This window comes from Oncorhynchus mykiss, chromosome 25, assembly GCF_057628025.1.
Source record: "Oncorhynchus mykiss isolate SJ-2025 chromosome 25, ASM5762802v1, whole genome shotgun sequence".
Taxonomy (NCBI): Eukaryota; Metazoa; Chordata; class Actinopteri; order Salmoniformes; family Salmonidae; genus Oncorhynchus; species Oncorhynchus mykiss.
The window spans coordinates 40037363-40053367 of NC_143046.1; the positions used below are offsets into that span (position 1 = coordinate 40037363).

The 16005-nt window shown below is 40.5% G+C and overlaps 1 protein-coding gene across 7 annotated transcripts in view; it reads left to right on the plus strand.

The window, feature by feature from the left end:
• Positions 1 to 6231: 6231 nt before the first annotated feature.
• LOC110505141 (LIM domain-binding protein 2) overlaps positions 6232 to 16005 on the plus strand; it is an 83644-nt gene continuing 73870 nt past the window's right edge. For 6 of the 7 annotated variants that reach the window (XM_036969922.2, XM_036969923.2, XM_090219825.1 and 3 more), the window contains exon 1: positions 6232 to 6531. In XM_036969922.2, coding sequence (XP_036825817.1) covers positions 6400 to 6531 — 132 coding nt within the window. In that variant the 5' untranslated portion in view covers positions 6232 to 6399. The remainder of the gene's footprint in view (positions 6532 to 16005) is intronic. The other variant, XM_036969924.2, reaches the window with a different exon arrangement.

The following is a 16005-nucleotide window of genomic DNA, read 5'->3' on the forward strand; positions in this document are numbered from 1 at the left end:
TGAATGATCCAATGTTGACCTAAATGACTAATGATGATAAATACAATCCACCTGTGTGTAATCAAGTCTCCGTATAAATGCACCTGCACTGTGATAGTCTCAGAGGTCCGTTAAAAGCGCAGAGAGCATCATGAAGAACAAGGAACACACCAGGCAGGTCCGAGATACTGTTGTGAAGAAGTTTAAAGCTGGATTTGGATACAAAAATATTTCCCAAGCTTTAAACATCCCAAGGAGCACTGTGCAAGCGATAATATTGAAATGGAAGGAGTATCAGACCACTGCAAATCTACCAAGACCTGGCCGTCCCTCTAAACTTTCAGCTCGTACAAGGAGAAGACTGATCAGAGATGCAGCCAAGAGGCCCATGATCACTCTGGATGAACTGCAGAGATCTACAGCTGAGGTGGGAGACTCTGTCCATAGGACAACAATCAGTCGTATATTGCACAAATCTGGCCTTTATGGAAGAGTGGCAAGAAGAAAGCCATTTCTTAAAGATATCCATAAAAAAGTGTTGTTTAAAGTTTGCCACACGCCACCTGGGAGACACACCAAACATGTGGAAGAAGGTGCTCTGGTCAGATGAAACCAAAATTGAACTTTTTGGCAACAATGCAAAACGTTATGTTTGGCGTAAAAGCAACACAGCTCATCACACTGAACACATCATCCCCACTGTCAAACATGGTGGTGGCAGCATCATGGTTTGGGCCTGCTTTTCTTCAGCAGGGACAGGGAAGATGGTTAAAATTGATGGGAAGATGGATGGAGCCAAATACAGGACCTGGAATCTGGAAGAAAACCTGATTGAGTCTGCAAAAGACCTGAGACTGGGACGGAGATTTGTCTTCCAACAAGACAATGATCCAAAACATAAAGTAAAATCTACAATAGAATGGTTAAAAAATATGTCATGATTGTGTCCCACTTGTTGTTGATTCTTCACAAAAAAATGCAGTTTTATATCTTTATGTTTGAAGCCTGAAATGTGGCAAAAGGTTGCAAAGTTCAAGGGGGCCGAATACTTTCGCAAGGCACTGTATATTTTATGTCATCCCTACACAGTGAGTGTTTGTTGTGATAGTTATATTGAGCTGTTATAGTTCTTATATATATATGTGTGTGTGTGTGTGTGTGTGTGGTGTGTGGTGTGTGGTGTGTGGTGTGTGGTGTGTGGTGTGTGTGTGCGCGTGCGTGCGTGCTTGTGCATGTATGTGTGTGTGTGTGTGTGTATCCCTGCATCCGTGCATGCATGTCTGTGATTAACACCTTCACACACGCCCAGACCAGAGCGGTCACTCTCGTGCTCACGTCCTTCCCCGTTGCCTTTCACTTTAATACAAGGCACCAATAGGTGGAGCTGTGGGTTTAAGGAGTAAAGTTAATTTCTTAACACTTAAACTTGATGCACACATGTGGAAAAGCACTGTTGTAGATGTATTCTTGCCTCTTACACATGAACTGCTAGAATGGTATAGACTGTAGCTTTTGACTCTGGGTACGTTTCGTGTTAGCAAAGCTGAAATGGATGCAGTTTGCAACACCATCACAAGTCCCCAAACATCTAGCATGTTCATTAGTTTAACGAGGAAGTTTAATGACAAAGCTTTAATGATTGTGAGGGGATATAATGGGTGTTCTAAAATGTTGGGCGCTCTACTTACGGGAAAGCAGTGATGTCTTCACAAATACACACATGGGAGGAAAACGGGAGGAGAACCTGTGTGTGTGTGTGTCAGGTTTCCTACTGAGCGGTGAAACTGGGAGTCTAGTGAGGGTAAAATTCCATTCTCTCAGCGGAGCAGCATTCTGCATGAGCCAATTCCCAGGAGACATTGCTCTGCATGTCCTCCAGACAGCCAGGCTCGGGCTCAGGCACAGGCTCGCTTATTAACTGACCTGAGGGGGGAGGGAGGAGAGAGTGCAGAGAGAGGAAGGAGAGGGAAGGGGAGAGAGGAGAGAGCAGCGAGAGTTTGGGGGTGGAGGGGTGGTGGTGAGTGTTCGGTGGTGGGTGAGCAAAGAGTTATGGGTTTGTGTGTGTGGGGGTGGGGTGTGCGTGTGTGTGTGTGTGTGTGTGTGTGTGTGTGTGCGTGCGTGCGTGCGTGTGTGTGTGTGATCAAGGGTGGTGGTGGAGGTGGTGGGTTGTGGGGGGTGTATGTGTGTGTTTGTGTGCTTACATGTATATGTGTTAGAGCTGGTTGAAAATATTAACTCTTTCCTAGCTGAACCACTAGGGAGATACAACTCACTCTTTCGAAATACTAAATTAAAAGAAAACACACACAACTACAAAAGGCTGACCGCAAATAACAAATGTGTTTTTTTAAGTAGTAGGCCTATATCTCATTCTGTCAAAGTACCTTGAATACTTTACATGTTTGGTGAGACTTATAAATACAAGTGAGAAATTAAATTAATTGTAAAAAAAAAAATAATAATAATTTAAAAAATGAGCAGTCAGTCCTCTGTGTCCCTGGGCCCAAAAGGTTATAGGATCTACATAAACGATAATGCTCAAGAATAATCTCAGAATGGTAACGTTATGTATTTCCTTTTAATAAAATGTTCTAACTGCTGTTGTTGACATAATCTGACTCATGCACTAGGTCATGCACTTCAGGCAGTGCCCCTATCAAGTAGTCCTTATGTTAAGTAGCAAAAGTTATTTTATCAATCCAGACTGCATTAACCTTATGTTTTGAAATATGAATAAAAGGCTAAACTTACTGAATTAATCTATTTGGAGATATTCATAATCAGGATGTGCAAATATTAGTTTGTGGTTTTGTGTGTCTTTCCGTAATTGCTCAACATGTTCCCAATACTCATTTGTCTCCAAGTATGAGCAAAAAGCATAATTGAAAAGCGCTTTTCAATTACAATTTGTTTAACTTAAATAATGAAATAAAATATGGTGCTTCAAAGTTTTCTGGGTGTTTTTTTTCTTCTTTATTATTCCATCCAGCGGCGAGGAAGGGGGGAGAAATCACTCACGGCAAAATGCAAATTAAGCTGCAAGCTATTAGAATGGTAATGAGATTCTGCCATAGAACTTAGTGCTGCTCCGGCATCCGTGGTATACTCCATCCATATTTCGAAAAACATTTGTGGGCTCGGAATTGGAGGCCACCGTCGGCTTGTCTCAATGCTCTCCTTCTAGTTCCCTAGTCCTCGTCCAGGCCGTTCATCCACTCTCCCTCATTGCTCTCAACCACCACTCTAGTCCAGAAACTATCCCTAGCCCCTAGGCACATGTGCAGATCTGAGCAATTGGATCAAAATTCCCTTTCTTTAAAATCATCTGTAGACGTACTCTTCCTAAGGGGCCTACTTTTAGGGCTCTTTCACAAATGTTCGATCAGTGACTCCCATCTTTCTAGGTACCCAAATGTTGCCCTTAACAAGTAAAATGGTGAATTGCATTCCAACTTCTGTCGCACTTATAACAAACACAATCAATATGCGTTTCAAAACACAACTGCTTCTGAAATTCAAACGGAAAACAGCACTTTACATGATGCAAAAGACAAAACTTGCAACATCTGAAATAGAGATGATCCTGTATTCCATCATCCTCTGTTATATGATAGTAAATGAGTTAGTGTAAGGTTCTGAAAAAGCTTTGTTCTTCTCAACAGGAACAGAACAGCAGTGGTGCGTTCAGGTGCGAACCTGTGGTGAGGCTGCTTTTGCTATACTTTGTGCAGTAGGGTATGTTACCATAGTAACGCTAAGAAGGGAACCCAGCGAAGGAGAGTGTCTATCTACAGTATATGTGTCCTGACCCATTTCGATTTTCATCCAGAAGTGTTTTGTCACGCTCACCTTGGCATTTTCCAACTGAGGCGCCTCTCTCTCTTGTCTCCTCTTCTTCGTCTCCTACACCATTCGCAATTAAGAGGCTTAAAACCATGTAGATTCTCTCTCCTAGTCCCCCACATATACGGTTATCGCAATCTGCGAGAACATAGTAAATAGTGGAATCTGTTGGTCGCTCAATTCAATATACTGTAACCACACTTCAATGGTTTGCGCTTTAGGCGATACCAAATCCTGTTAGATGAGAGAGAAAAAAATGTAGTTTATAATTGAGGGTATATTAATAGATTTGTATAACTTTTTTTAATTATTCAACTTGATGCCTGAGGCATTTGGATTACAACTTTTATCTGGATGGATTCAGACTGCTCGGACTTAGACGGCCATCTGACTTATCAATGCAATTAATGAATTCATCCATCTTGGGCAATGGATGATGGTCGGTAGGTCAGCATGTCTGTCTATCTCCCTGCTGGCCTGCCAGCCTGTCTGTCTGTTTTTCTCTCTGTCTGTCTGTCCCTCTGTAGCTCCGCCTCTCTGTCCGTCTCTGTATTTGGTATGATGTTGCTGGGCATTTCCATTTAAAAGGACCCATGAGCACCAACATGTGAAGTTCAGAGGAGCATATCCAATTGGTTGTCAAATGAAAGCTAAGAGTCTATATTTTTTTAGACTTATATAAATGTTTCCATGATAAAAATTGTGAATAAGCAAGGGCTTTGATTTCTGGTCAAAAAATATGGAAAATATTTAGTTCTGTGTCAATTATTTTCCTTCTGTAAGTTTAAGAAACATTGCCTTGTACCTTGTAATTCCATTACCAAAAACCCACATATCTTTCAGATATTTTCTAATGTCTCTTTCTCATGAGGAGGGAGTATAATGAAAGTTCACAGAAGTATTAAGTCAAGTTAGACCTACCAATTAGTTATAGTGTTTTTACTGATATCAAGTTTCTTTATGAATTATTAAGTGATTAAAACTTGGAATTCTGTTACCAAATCTGTAGTGGAATTACTGCAATTGAATTACAATGGGAAATCATAGTTAGTCACAAATCACAATTGGGTCACCTGCTACTGTCCTCCCTTCCACTGGCAGTAGGCAAGACTGTGAAAAAAGTCTCTCTCTCTCTCTCTCTCTCTCTCTCTCTCTCTCTCTCTCTCTCTCTCTCCTCTCTCTCTCTCTCTCTCTCTCTCTCTCTCTCTCTCTCTCTCTCTCTCTCCTCTCTCTCTCTTCTCTCTCTCTCTCTCTCTCTCTCTCTCTCTCTCTCTCTCTCTCTCTCTCTCTCTCTCTCTCTCTCTCTCTCTCTCTCTCTCTCTCTCTCTCTCTCTCTCTCTCTCTCTCTCTCTCTCTCTCTCTCTCTCTCTCTCTCTCTCTCTCTCTCTCTCTCTCTCTCTCTCTCTCTCTCTCTCTCTCTCTCTCTCTCTCTCTCTCTCTCTCTCTCTCTCTCTCTCTCTCTCGACAACTACCACCTCTTCTAATTTACTGACCGACACCGGACTTCCATGGCTGTTCTCCAGCTACACCATGGTGCTACCCTACAGACTGCTAAAGCTGCTTTAGACAGACCTTTATTGCGAAACAGTGTGTTTTAATCAGAGAAGAACAAAATCTTAAAGTAATCTAGTTGGGAAATCAGTGCAGTGAAGGGTGTATACTTGATCACACTGAGTTGAGTATTCAAGGGGGACATAGGCTTCATAGTCTGGATGAGGAACAATCAACAGATCATTATTGTTATTTATGACGTTGACATTTTGGCCGACTTGACAGAAGTCTCAGTAGACCATTCAAATAAGTATAGTCATGTTATTCTTATGGGTTTGTTGAAATTCTGTACAGGTTGAGTATTATTGATAGCAATGCAATCAACGAAACGTCATAACACAGGGCTGCATATCAAACTGACCGTTTCTTTAGACACAGAAGCAGTTGCTTATTTGGTCTGTTGTATTGCTGTTGCATTACTAGGCCGTTGGTGTGTCATCCACAGTTGCATGTAAGATGCATTTTCGTTTTGCACATATTCCATCTATTGTGGGTTATTCAGTTATCATGTTTGCCTACTTAATCGAGATATGTATTTGCAGTTTAGGTTGAACAACTCTTCGGGTTACATTGTCAGTGAAGGGAATTTGTTGGATGTGCAGTGTGCAATTATTAAATGAACTGCTCTAAATCAGACATGGCTTTATAAGGGCTTGAAAATACTGGTAACAAAGAAGATGTCCCCGAAAACAAAAACTGCTGAATACAACTTGGGTCGACTCCAAAACAATGATAGAAGCAGGTAACGACCCTTATACTGGAGCCATGCAGCTCTCAAACCCGTCCAATGAACATTCGCTCGCTCGCTCCCTCCCTCCTACCCTGCCTTTCAGACCCCCTTCCCTTTCCCCCCTCCCCACCGTCACCTCCCCGCTATAGCAGCGAACTAGTCAGCCCAACGTGCAGAGTAGCTCAGCCTTGTATAGCGGCTGGTTCCACGGCGTCGTTAAGAGCGTCGCACTCCATGTGCGTTGCGTGGATGTTGATATTGCGCTCTGCAGCTTGTAACCGCGGCAAGAACTCAACATGTCGAACCCTCCCCACGACCCGTTCTATTCCTCCCCATTCGGACCCTTCTACAGAAGGCACTCGCCCTACATGGTCCAACCCGAGTATAGGATCTACGAGATGAACAAACGACTACAATCTCGTACTGAGGTGAGTTCTGCACAGTATAGGACCCTATGTAACGGCACAGGGTTCAGGCAAAGAACGGGGTTGCCTCGTTATTTGAAGGTGTTAGGATGTTTGTTTTCAGGGATAAATGTATGTGTGTTTGGGTCGGCTCAGTGGTTTAACCTGGAAAGTGGTCACATTTGTAAGTACAGATGTGTTCATGTTGCACATGTGCCTAACCTTCCAAGTACAGTATGTCATAGCCTTTATTAAGTGGAGTTGTTTTTCCTCCTAAATTGCATGGTTAAAGGACAGAACATTTGACAAAAATATATATATTTTCAAGAAGAATGGTTCATTGTTTGGATATGCGATCATGTTAAACAGGACTGAGCAAGGAAATGTGTTCAGTTCAGTAAGTTTTGGTTTCATTGCCATTGTAAGATACTTTGTTTGAAATACCAGCCTGGAACACAAACAATTATAAATCATTAGTAACAACAAAAGTTTGTTATTTTAGTTTGTCAGGTAAGTCAGTTGTCTTTCTTTATCTGTCAAAAAATCTATTCAAGTGCATTCAGGAAAAAGAACAGTGTTTCAGAACATGTAAGAAGGATGTAACTTGACTATCAGGTGTGTGACCTTGGGTTTCTGATTGGGTCAGTCAATAGCATTCTCAAGTATTGAACATGGCAGATTGATACAGATTGATGGTTACAGGCAAGTATTTCGAGATAGTTGTTTTTTATCAATTTGATTAATTTGTTTTTTAAAAAATCACACATGGGATGTTTGCCGATGAGGAACAATTGCAGTAAACAGTGCTGTTTTAAAATACCATTTAAGATGAACTTCTGTGAGGTTTTATTTTTGTTATGGCACAGTAATTCCCCCCCCCCCCCCCCCCCCCAAAAAATGATATAGGGCAAAAAGCCCCATAAGCACCAACATGTGAAGTTCATAGGAGCACATCAAATTTCGTATATCAAATGAACGCTTTTGATAAATTTATTTTATTTTATTTTACCTTTATTTAACTAGGCAAGTCAGTTAAGAACAAATTCTTATTTTCAATGACGGCCTAGGAACAGTGGGTTAACTGCCTGTTCAGGGGCAGAACGACAGATTTGTACCTAGTCAGCTCGGGGATTTGAACTTGCAACCTTGTAGGCATATATACATTTTTTTCAACCATTTTCCATCCTAAAAATGTTGAAGAAGCAAAGGCTTAGATTTTTCGTCAAACGTATGAAAAAAAAAAAGCTCTTAGAAAACATCTAGCAGAAAAAGTCTTAAAAGGTATTAGAAATACCTCAAAAAACAATAATATCAACACTGCCCACTAATATCAACATTTTATATTTAGTTTTACAGAAATGATTTGCCTTTTTGTAATATTGCTGAGTGTCTTGTCATTCTGTTATCAAAAACCCACGTCTTTAAGATACTGTATTTTCTCATTTCTCTCCCTCATGAGGAGGGAGGATAATGAAAGTTCACAGAAGTAACAAGTAAAGGTAGACCTACCAATGAATGTAGTTATAGTGTTCTTACTGATAACAGTTTGGTTTATGATTTATTAAGTGATTAAATACATAATTATGTTACCAAATCGGTAACAGAACGACCTAAAAACCTGTAACAGAATGACTGCAACTGAACTGGCTACAATGGGAGTAAATAGTTGTCGCAAACCACAGTTGGTCCTCCTTTCCAGTGGCAAACTGTTATGTTCTGCTCATAACTGTGTTCTTTCTCTTTCTGTCGCGTTGTGGTCATAGCAAGAGTGTGAAACAGAATGGGCAACCCCCCCCCCCCTCCTCTCTCCAGTTAATGTAACTCTCCCGGATCTTACTGACACCTACCCATGAGGCCCCTCTCTTTCCTTTTACTGTATCCAGCCCTCTTACCCAATGAGCACCGACCGACACCAGACGTCCACGGACATTGAAGTCTGGTCCTTCCAAATCTGAACCGATCATACACGCCTGTTTCACAAATTTGATCAGCATAGTTCAGTATAGTACAATAAAGTAGAGTAGTGAAGTATAGATCAGTACAATGCAGTACTCTACTGTACTGTACAGTAGATTTGAAGTTATTACAGTACAGTACAAGACCAAGGCAATGTTGCAGAGATGCCATGGCACAACATTCATTCATTATTCAACAGGAGTAGTCCAAACCCTTGTGGACTTCCACTCCTGTACCGCAGATACCATGCCGGCAACAACTCCCAGCAACCGACCATACACTCCACCAATTTACTGCCATTATAGCCATCCTTCCAGCCATGCTGGTGGTTAATAGCATTTCGTTTTCATTCATTTTTACGATGGAATTATTATTTTGATTCTCTCAACCGCCACCAAAAAAAGAGGCAGAACATGTTTTGGTTGTTCATGAAAACTAAAAGGACTTTATTCATGATAATCATCTCAGTATTACTTGGCCTTGAATGTCATTTGTTTTTGAAATAGAATGATCCATGTGAACAGATTGAATCTTCACTATTGTTACCTGGGCATTGTTAACGCTGTACATATTGGCAATGGTTGCCTATATCTGATAGGAATTCAATACGGAACCTCTCCATGTTTGGTTCCCATCCAGATGTTCCATTGGCCTACAGAAATTATATTGTAATTAATTATACATTAAGTGCATGGCTATCAAAACGGAAAATTCTATGCATGTTGTAAATGTCATCCGGCTGTAATGAAAGTGTGCGGGAAACGGTGGATTCAATCTACCTTAAAACTATTCTTGGCTATGTAGTCTGAGAAAAACATTGCAGACACCAAGTTTGCATTCCAAATGGCACCCCTATACCCTATAGTGCACTATTTTTGGACCAGAGGTCTGTGTGCCCTGGTCAAAAGTAGTGCACTGTATAAGAACTAGGGTGCCATTTGGAACATAGCCAAAGTCTTGTTAGTGTTTGGTATCCTGCCTTTGGAAGAGTCCTCCACAATATCCACAACAACAAATAGCAGAGTGAATCCTTTGATTATTCAACTGGTGCCTGGCTGACTTGATGTTGTCCCAAAGTCTGTTCAATTGGCCCTATCATTGAACTGCAGCGAAGATAACAATTATATTGCTAATTCTGTTTTCATTCAGTTATTTCCCTGGTATTTGTTAAAAATGGTACCAGGTGATACTATGTAGAAATAAGTAACAGAACGCACCACCTTTAACCATACATTTCTGAGTAAATATCAGGTAAATACCAGCAGAAACAGGACCATACAGGACTATACAATGCAGGATCACCAGAATATCCATATGCAAAATACAATACCAGTCAAATGTTTGGACCCACCGATTCATTCAAGGGTTTTTCATTATTTGTACTATTTTCTACCATGTAGAATACTAGCGAAGACCTCAAAACTATGAAATAATGCATATGGAATAATGTAGTAACCAAAAAAGTGTTAAACAGTTAAACATTTATTTATATTTGAGATTCTTCAAAGTAGCCACACTTTGCCTTGATGACAGCTTTGCACACTCTTGGCATTCTCTCAACCAGCTTCATAAGGAATGCTTTTCCAACAGTCTTGAAGGAGTTCCCACATAGGCTGAGCACTTGTTGGCTGCCTTTCCTTCACTCTGCCATCTCCCATCTCTCCCATCTCAATTGGGTTGAGGTTGTGTGATTGTGGAGGCCAGGTCATCTGATGCAGCATTCCATCAATCTCCTTCTTGGTCAAATAGCCCTTACGCAGCCTGGAGGTGTGTTGGATCATTGTCCTGTTGAAAAACAAATGATAGTCCCGCTATGCGCAAACCTGATGGGATGGCGTATTGCTGCAGAATGCTGTGGAACCAATGTTGGTTATGTGTGCCTTGAATTCTAAATAAATCACTGACAATGTCACCAGCAAAGCACCGCCACACCATCACACCTCCTCCTCCATGATCTCACACATGTGAAGATCATCCGTTCACCTACTCTGCTTCTCACAAAGACACGGCGGTTATAACCAAAAACGTCAAATTTGGACTCATCAGACCAAAGGACAGATTTTCACCAGTGCTCGTATTTTTTGGCTCAAGCAAGTCTCTTCTTCTTATTGGTCCTTTAGTAGTGGTTTCTTTGCAGCAATTCGACCATGAAGGCCTGATTCACGCAGTCTCCTCTAAACAGTTGATGTTGAGATGTGTCTGTTACTTGAACTCTGTGAAGCAATTATTTGGCAGCAAATTCTGAGGCTGATAAATGAACTTATCCTCTGCAGCAGAGGTAACTCTGGGTCTTCCTTTCCTGTGGCGGTCCTCATGAAAGCCAGTTTCATCATAGCGCCTGATGGTTTTTGCGACTGCACTTAAAAGAAACTTTCTTGAAATTTTCCGTAATGACTGACCTTCATGTCTTAAAGTAATGATGGATTGTCATTTCTCTTTGCTTATTTGAGCTGTTGGCATATTATGGGCGTGGTCTTTTGCCAAATAGGGCTATCTTCTGTATACCAACCCTACCTTGTAACCACACAACTGATTGGTTCAAACGCATTAAGAAGGAAAGAAATTCTACAAATTAACTTTTAACAAGGCACACCTGTTAACTGAAATGCATTCCAGGTGACTACCTCATGAAGCTAGTTGGGAGAATGCCAAGAGTGTGCGAAGCTGTCATCAAGGCAAACGGTGGCTACTTTGAAGAATCTCAAATATAAAATATATTTTGATTTGTTTAACACTTTGTTGGTTACTACATTATTCCATATGTGTTGTTTCACAGTTTTGATGTCTTCACGGTTATTCTACAATGTAGAAAATATTACAAATAAAGACAAACCCTGCAATGAGTAGGTTTGTCCAAACTTTTGACTGGTACTTTAAGTAACAATGTTATACCATCCTATGTTGTTCCAAAACAGGAAGTAGAAAATGTGACTTTTTAAACGAGCAACCTGGACTCCATCAAATGAAAATAGCTGAATAGCTGTGTTGGACTTGTTATGCATCCTAAATGATGCCATATTTCCTTCATAGTGCAATACTTTTGACCAGGGCCCATAGGGGCCCATTTGATGGGCTCATTTTTTGGCGGGTTATCTTTTCAGCACAGGTATGCCATTTTCCTAGCAGTCAGTTATATTAGTAAGTGTATGGCTGTTGAATCATGCCAACCACTATTCAATACTAGGACGATATATTGGCTTGTATAGGAAAGAAAATCAGGTAGCCTTTTTTTATCTACTACCTTTTATATTTAGAACATGTAAATAAATATTCAGGGATGCAATACATTATGAAATATTTCAGACAGAAACCATGTTGATGGGTCTGCAATTACATTTGTTTATGGATGTGTATTTAATGTTTGTTGTTGAGTTACCAAACCCCAGACACAGCAGCAAAATAAACACTGAGCATGGGAGCTGGGAATCAGCTCAAGTCTAGTTTTGACATTAAGTTGTTGTTGGCAGGCAAGTCAACTAATATGAGTCACTAATGTCCCTGCCCTGTCCAGCTGATGAGAATAGTTTGGCCCAGAGAACAACATACGCTGCAGTGTTACTATGTGTTCCGGAAGCAATACGGAATCGCAATCGCAGAGTCTTTCAACCTAATCTGTTTTCGGTGACGAAGCTGTTTTAAACAAGTACAAGTTGTTGTGTTGTTTTTTTTGGTAAACAATGGCATTTTTCTGGATGAATATCGATGTTACTGTACGCATACTTTAAGGTCACTGATGGAGTAAACATTGGGTTGTGCTATACGTTGAAGGTCATATAAACTATTTGTCCCCTGAAGTGATATTTTAAGTGAGGTTCAGTTTCTCGAGCATGTTGCTAAAAATGTTAGCCTATTAAAAATGAACCGGTGAAGGTTCACCTTTTTAGATGGCAATCCTCATGACATCTTATCGTACAGCCGTTATGACTCTTAACTAATACATGCTGCCCAACTGTTCAATGCTGTATATCGCCATTAGAATATTGATGTTTTTCAACCCTGATATTTTCTCGGTAATCCGGTTCAGGTTCAGTCATATAAAACGTACTTGGATTTGAGTAAATATCAACAAGCCATAGTAAGCTTACAATTTCTATTGTATCATCTTACAATCATAAACTCTTGTTTGTGGCCTTCATCATAATCACCTTTGAACCACTAACTGTAAACTACTGTACTAGGAATACACTATGAAAGATGTAAGTTCACTAACGATTAAAACACATCACTTGGCATGCCATATGTTTTCAACACATGGCTCGCCACTGTCCTATTACGTTTCATTTTACTCAGCGAACCTCTTCTGACCTACCAATCAAAACAGATTTTGATTGTTATGTGACCGTATGCGTACGGACCGTGAGGTTCGACCGCATTGATAATGGCTACCGACCCCCGTATGAAGCCTCTACACACACTCACATAAACATACGCACACCCCTCTGCTGTGATTTAGGGGTTGTGGGGGAATCTGACACTTAAGCGGATATGCAAATGAGGAGTCGGATTACCATTCAGAGGAGGGGCCTGCTCGACCTCAGCCGCTGTAAGCACATTAGCATAAACATTGTTAATATTCAGCAGGAGAGCGAGGGATAAAGCATAACACTGCGAGCGAGAAGCTAGGAGGGAGGGAGGGAGGGAGGGAGGGAGGGAGGGAGGGAGGGAGGGAGGGAGGGAGGGAGGGAGGGAGGGAGAGGGAGAGAGAGGGAGAGGGAGAGAGAGGGAGAGAGAGACAATAGCACTTTAATGGAGGGGGCTACTTAGATTAACATCGGCCAGCATTATCTGATGTGCTCAGGTTGAAAAGCAGTAATGGGAAGTTAAAATACTCACCTGGATTTAGCCAGTGTGCCCGAACCTTAGCTCTCCTGAGGTGGATTGTGTTTATTTTGGCGAAATTTGATAATTTACTCTTTCATTGGCTGACCTCTGGGTGACTGACTGACTGTCTATTTTGTATGTAATCAGGTGGCCTATTCCAAAATCAACCCCTTGTCCCTAGCCCCCCTTTTCCCAACCCCTAGGCATTTGTGTAGATCTGATCGGATTGGCTACTGTATAAGCGTTAAGGCAAAAATCCACCCCTCCCAGTCTATCAGAGGGCAAATTGGGATTATTACCATATTGCTTATACTTCTCAGATCTACATGAAGAGCCCAGGAGTGGGGGATACGGGTCAATGTGGAACTGAACGTTAAGTGATTGTTGTCAGTCCATTGCTCAAGGATACTGTACACTGCACTGCCCCCATCTGGGAATGACATTCCACCTTCTATCAGAGTTAGATCCCTTCATCCTCAGCCATGCAAGAGAATCACCAGTATGTGGAAAACTTACTCTGTGATTTAAGCAGTGCATGAAACAGACACAAAATCCCATCCTAGGTAGGTCCTACGGTACCTACAGGTGTTGCATCTTCATTTGACCTATATTGTCACAGAAAAATTATCCTGGATTTTAACATTTAGTCCATAATGTTGGTTGATTGGTGGTTAGGCTATTAGCTGGCCAAAAGTAGACAACATGAACAGTTATTTAAATATAGACAGTGCCTATCAAACTTGCCTATCAAACAGTGCCTATCAAACTTGATTTGCTCTGTTTCCAACAATTGTGCTAATCAATCAGACCTGGGTTCAAATACTATTTAAAATCTTTCAATTATTTGGCCGTTTGCTTTAGCCTGCCTGAAGTGCTAGATGGGTGGGGTTTGCCGAATTGGGACTATTCTATTGGTTCTTTAAGCCAGGCAAGCTCAAATAAGCACAGATAAAGTGTTTGCAATGATTTGAACCCAGGTCTGATGCTATTCAATTTAGTTATCATCAGATGTTGTTAGAGGATGTTCACATGTCTAACTCAAAAAAAAAACATCTTTGGCCCAAACAATGAGGTGTTGGTCCGGCCAGCAGGAAGCTTGGACAATGGTCCCACCTTTTTCCTGCCACTTTCCCACTGTTCCCACAGTTCCTTCCAGGGTACAGTGTTGCACAGATAACAGATGAGACACAGGAACTTATTCCACTCACTTCCTGTTCATGTTTTTAATTTTTTATTTATGAATTTCTGTACTTCATGATCATAGTGAATATGGATGTTTTATTATCATGGCTTGTATTGCTGATGCCACATAGCCCACAGACATAGCTGTCCCTAATTGATTCCTTCTATGTCTTTAATAAAGAAATTGTTAGTTCACTAATAATGGCTTACCATTTTTTTTTTTTTTTTAAGTGGGTAGATTAACTTTAATATTGCAGATACATTGTGGCTTCCATCAATGTAATTGTCTGCATGATTTCCAATTCCCCATATATTGTTTTGTAAATATATATACACTACCGTTCAAAAGTTTGGGGTCACTTAGAAATGTCCATGTTATTGAAAGAATGGGCCTCCGCAGCCGTACAGAGGCCCATTATCAGCAACCATCACTCCTGTGTTCCAATGGCACGTTGTGTTAGCTAATCCAAGTTTATCATTTTGAAAGGCTAATTGATCATTAGAAAACCCTTTTGCAATTATGTTAGCACAACTGAAAACTGTTGTGCTGATTAAAGAAGCAATTAAACTGGCCTTCTTTAGACTAGTTGAGGATCTGGAGCATCAGCATTTGTGGGTTTGATTACAGGCTCAAAATGGCCAGAAACAAATAACTTTCTTCTGAAACTCATCAGTCTATTCTTCTTCTGAGAAATGAAGGCTATTCCATGCGAGAAATTGCCAAGAAACTGAATATTTGGTACAATAGCTAATATTTTGATGGCTATAAGAAATAGATATGCTGATAGTAGACAATCTTGTTTACAGTTGAATCCTTTCTGAGAAGTAGCCATTTTTACTATTTTACACCTAGGGTTACTATACATAACTTTAACCCATTTTATAACAGTTTCTCCAAAACTGAAATATTCCAGGCATTTATATATACATTCCAGTTGTACTTAATCAAAGACCTTTTCAAAGTCAGCTATGAATACCAGGCTTGTTTTACCAGATTTTTCATTGTGTTCTATTGTTTCCAGTACTTGTCTTATATTATCTCCAATGTTTCATCCATGTCAAAAAAAACTGTCTGATTTGTATGAGTAATATCTGACAATACCTTTTAAATTCTATGCACTATGCTTTTAGCTAGAGTTTTTGTATACAATTTTGAATTTTAGCTAATGGCATACAATTGTATAATTCTAATTATTCTCTCATATAATGTACAGGTGCTATAATTCTCAGAATGTCAGAAAACCACATTGTTGACTATTCCCACCAGAAACATAGGAAAGACTTCGGAAGGCAGGTTACATCTGGAGTTAAATGTATTGGCATAACAACTATGCTCGTCTTCACTGATGAAAAAAATGCACTCTGGTTTCAGGAAATCAGCTGATGAACTACACACTATACCAACGATACCTCAATACTCACAAAGCGTTATGAGTAAAACTGGCATTGAGTTTGATGAGGCAAACAGCTGCGTGTTTATTGGTCCAATTTGTGCATGCTGTTGTGTTGTCTAGGACCCACTGGTGCATCGTGGGCAGT